At 47.5% G+C, this 4,872-nt stretch overlaps 1 protein-coding gene across 1 annotated transcript; it reads right to left on the bottom strand.

Annotated features, from left to right (window-relative positions):
* Window positions 1-727: 727 nt before the first annotated feature.
* FAM110D (family with sequence similarity 110 member D) lies at window positions 728-4,618 on the bottom strand. The gene has a single exon (XM_020778551.3). It carries the CDS (start codon window positions 2,812-2,814, stop codon window positions 1,759-1,761), a length of 1,056 nt encoding a protein of 351 aa, XP_020634210.3. The 5' UTR covers window positions 2,815-4,618; the 3' UTR covers window positions 728-1,758.
* Between the last annotated feature and the right edge of the window lie 254 nt (window positions 4,619-4,872).

The raw sequence follows: 4,872 nt of genomic DNA, 5'->3' as shown, positions 1-4,872 counted from the left end.
CACCACCGAACGCAATGAACAACTCACATGAAAAAACCCACTCCAGATTATCCCATTATCTCCTTTGAGTGACATCATTTAGAACTTCAGTGCAATTCAGACAAAGGTTAATACAATATATACACGTATGCTGTGCAGTATATACATATATACATATCTGTATATATACATATGTATTACACAGTATGGTAGTATAGGTTTGGTTCTAGTAGTTCAGAAAATAATTATTCTAAGCATTGGATTTGCGTATGGATGCTGTTTCATCTGAGTTTCTCAGGGCAAGCCAAAAGACCAGCTCTGAGTGGTGCTTAGAAAACATCAGTGGGGGAAAAAAAATCTTACCTTTTTCCACATTCATTTTTTCCACAATCCTCAGTTTCATTTTATCCTCAGCATGAAGGAATTTGCAATGTTTGGTGCATTCTTTGAAAAAGAACAAAGCCATATTGTACAGGTTTGCCATGTACGATTTAAAAATGAAAAATCTGTCAAAAACAAAGTGGTTTGTGGCAGTCTTAATGTAGCTCAAAGTGGAGTGCTTATACCCAGAGCTTGCAAAAGTTGCCTTTTTTGAACTACATTTCTCAGAATCAGCTGGGATTTGCCATAGTCCAAACAAAAAAACACACACAAAAAACCCACACTTTTGCAATCTCTGCTTATACCTAGGTTTCGATACACAAAAGGTTTCTTACGCCTAGATCTGTGCTAGCAGAGACAGACATGCTTGATAGCCAACTTCCTCCTTTATTAGGAATAACACATGCAACCATCTGGGAGTGTAGCAAATCACCTCTTTTGCATTTCTACATGTGCCAGGAAACATACAGAAAACAGAACATAACGAGAGAACATGCAGGAGGATTTCAACATCAAGTATCAAATGGGGAAACTGGATTCTTCCATGACAAGACCTTTAAGATACATTCAATATTTATTTATTTATTTATTTGATTTGATTTATACCCCGTCTATCTGGACCGATGGACCAGCCTGGCCCAGTGGTTATTCCGTCATCATTTACTGCCTTCGGGAATCAAACAGATAGAATATTCTTGAGACGAAACTCATAGGAAAGATCCAGTTGTATCTGTGCAGCCTTGCGAACGAGGTTAAGCAGAGTATCTACAATGGGCCAAAGACCACACAGACAGCTGATGGGGGATTTGAATCCCTGCTGTATCTCACATTACCTGCACGGTCACTTGCTGAAGGCAGAAGGGAATGGCGTGATGACCTCCATGTGACCTGTATCTCTGGCAATCATGGGCAACTGTGTCCCTCCACAAGTTTTTGGCCTACATTTCTACCCGTTGTAGCCCAAGGTCTAGACAGCCTAGCCAATATGGAGGGATTATGGGAACTGCAATCCAAAAACATCTGGAGGGACAAAGCAACCCATTCCTGGCCTCTGGTACTTTGATGAGTGGGAATAGCTAAGAACCAATGCCTGCTTCTTTGTCACAGACCACAAATTGGCCTCCAAAATGGCGACCTGGCTTGGTCCTCGTGGGTCTAACCCAATCTGCTCTAGAGCGATTCCTCATTGGGGTTAATGCCTAACTCTTTTGGAGAGCCTCCCTGCTACAGAGAAGGTCCGTCTCTGAAAGATCTCTCTGGCGACAGGCATCAGACCTTTTCCCCCTTGCTCATTTCTCCAAAATGGGAGCATTGCCATCATCCTCAAACAAGAGCTGGGCCACCCGGCCTTCCGTGTGCTAAGAACTGCCTTTGAAGCCAGGTCTCTCTTTTTTTGGCTCACACCATGGACTCCTTGACTGCCTTCTGAGCCTGCTGGCAACCGTAGAGCCATTTAATGACACGGGCATTTCTCTCAATCACGGAGACTGAGGTGGGCAGCTTCTCGCTCAGCTCTTCACCAGCAAGCTCCTCGTCGTTCTGAGAGGGATGGTCGTGCTCAGAACTGGCCGCCCGGACACTTCCCAGGAGCAGACAGGAAGAGCCGGCTTCCCAGCTGCCTGGCTTGAACTGTTCCGCCCCCAGCACCTCCACCAGGTTGCGATCCAAGCCGCAGTAGTTAAAAAAACGCTCTTTCTCCGAGAGAGGGAGAGAACAACTCGGGACGAGTGGCCTCTTGGAATCCGTTGGACCAGGATTCGGGGAGGTAGGGATAGGGTCCGTATCCAGTTCAGCGCTGGACCCAGGTTTCTGATCCTGTGCCAAAACACGTTCCGGGGAGCCGGCTGGCAAGCCAGCCAAATGCAGAGTCCTCGTCTCTTCCTTTTCTGCTTGCACCCAGACCATGGAGTTCTCCTCTGGTGTCTCTTGAAATGGTCCATCTCCCGAGGCATCCCTGGAAGATGGATGGCTATGTCCATCTCTCGGGGGACTCTGGAACAACCGCCTCACTAGGCCATAGCCCTTCGCGTTCTCTTTGTTGACAGCCAAGGAATCCCACTTCTGCCGGTAGATGACCAGCGAATCTGGTCTCAGCATGCGCCGGCCGCCCCCTCTCCGTGCTGTGGGCGACTGTGGAGAAGGCAAGGTCTTCTTTGGCCCGAGGGCTTCGTGGCCTACAGGCAAGCCTTGGGAGAAGCCACCATGGTAGTGGAGAGTCAGTGGTCTCCTGCAGCAAGGGGAAGCCTGGAGGGCAGGGCAGAGCAAGACGGGTTCCTGGCGACTGTTGATCACTTGCTGGGACTTGACGTATTTGGCTTTGTCAGCTTCCAGTCTTTCCACCGCACTTGGGGTTTGTCCTCTGCTGGTCCCTTCCAGCTGTTTACGGAGATAATCCGGCCCTCGGTTGAGCAGTCCGAGAGGGGAAGGCCCATCTCCGGGAGGCAGAGGCCTCATTTTATATCCACAGTTTGGGTTTCAGTAGCAGAATACTGTATGGCTTTCCAGGCCGACGGAGAAGGGCAGTCACATTAAATGGGAAAAGACTTTACACCATCGAAGAACCACTAATATCTCAAGAGTGTTGGCCAACGTTACTCCTGAACAAGCTTGTTGTAAACTAGGTTCGGATTCCCTAGTTTTATCACTCAAGATGCTGGCTAGGCCTTCAGAATCCACAGGACGGACACCTTTGGAAGGTCTGTAAACATTCTTTCCATGTCATGTCGTTAAAGTCCATCCACACCACCAAAAGAAGCGGTTTCTCTTTCAGAGACCACTTTGATGGCCAACAGGTCAGATGTAGTCCTGGAACCAAAGAAGGCAGTGTTTTGATTAAACACAACAAACTCACAGTAATATTTATGATGAGGAAATGAAATGTGAAAGATGAGAATTCAGATAAGCAGTCATCACACCACGAATAGAGAGAAATCATTTTTTTTTAAGCATGCAATTTCTTGGATGGTTTGTCATACCCCAGAATACATGACAGACACAGGAAATTGCTCCATTCTCACTCGGTTACGTGGAATGAGTAAGTAAGTGTCTTGGAAAGAAATCCAACATCCGTCAATGGGTTGTGCATCTGTTCAAGGTTATATTGCCCCCAATCCTACTGCCTTGTTAGGCTGGCAGAAGAGGAGTGGCATAATTCAAGCAGCAAATCGCTGCTAATATCCCCACTCGGATTCTTTGTTGTGTGCCAGTCTGGTTGGTTTGGTCTGTGACCTGGAACTGAAGCATGGACTCCTTAATTAGCAGCAATTTGCCACTAGAAGTCATGCCATTTCCCTTCCACCAGCATAACTACGCAACAGGATATTGGTCACTGTGTTTGAACATCCTTCTGTGTCTCTCAGATTAGTAAATCTCTCTGCTGCTCCTGAGGGTAGGGCCTGAAACAACCAGTATAGGACAGTGACCCAAAGTGCCTTGGATGATGGTGACATCTCCTTAATGATTTTTAAGCAGAGATTGGATTGCTCCTTAACAGAGAGATTGTGGCTGTTGACTATCTGCAGTGATGGGATGGGACTAGATGACATTCAAGATACTTTCCAAGTCTAGGAAATACATTCTGTTCAAATTGTGATTTGTTTTTCAGTGGGTCAAACAGCCACATGGGTTTACACTGAGTCTTGGAAAGTGGCGAGATGGGGAGAGGGTTCTAACTTTTGCGGAAGCAGGTTTGAACCTCGGCGCCCCAATACGGGAAGACTTAACATTTGAAAACTACACCAGAACACCTCCTTCAAGATGCCGTTAAGGACCAAGACGGACTCCGGACAGCAACACTTGAAGTGGTAAAGATCAAACCAGGAAAAGGAAACTGCTGCTGGGCATAGGGTCAAAGTGGACGACATGATTTTTGTGTGCACTGAGATTCCAAAAGGAAGCAAAGCAGGAAAAAATAAGATCAGGCACGCTTATCTTTATGGCTCCAGCCATCCACAGAACAAAGCGAACTCCATCTAGCGAAAGAAACACCCAACCCTTCGCTACACCACGGGTGGTCAGTTGTAGAAGGGAAGCTACAGAAGCCGGTTGAGGAAACCAAGCCTCGGACAAGAAGAGGCTGGAAAAGCCACAGAGGATGCCATGGACCCTCCCTTCCATTTGGCTTGGAGTCAGTTTCTGGCTCACACTGGTCTGCGGCGTTCATTTCCTTTTCGGAAAGGAACGCCAAGCAACTGGGCAGATTTTTCTGAACAGAGCTGACCAGCTTTTGATCTCGGAGCCAGAGGTCAGGGAACGGGATCAAAAACAGGGTGGGTGACCGATGAAACTTGACAGGCACGGTCTGGCAGAAGCTGGTGTCCTGTCGGCCGAGCCAGGCTGAACCTGGAGATGAGTAGCTTTTCGGACCGCACAGGACTCCTGACTGAAGGTCTAGCGAACAATGTACAATGGGAGGCGGGCCACCAGAGCTCGAAAGAGGTTCAGTATGCTGCCATCCCATCTAGGGAGCTATCAGAACCACATCTTGAAACTTCTTGTGACAAACCCAGACCT

Source organism: Pogona vitticeps, chromosome 9 (assembly GCF_051106095.1).
Source record: "Pogona vitticeps strain Pit_001003342236 chromosome 9, PviZW2.1, whole genome shotgun sequence".
Lineage (NCBI taxonomy): Eukaryota > Metazoa > Chordata > Lepidosauria > Squamata > Agamidae > Pogona > Pogona vitticeps.
This window is presented reverse-complemented; position numbering and strand designations above follow the sequence as displayed.

Excerpts from the sequence above, each read along its gene's own strand:
- FAM110D (XM_020778551.3), bottom strand. The coding sequence starts at position 2,814 with ATGAGGCCTCTGCCTCCCGGAGATGGGCCTTCCCCTCTCGGACTGCTC.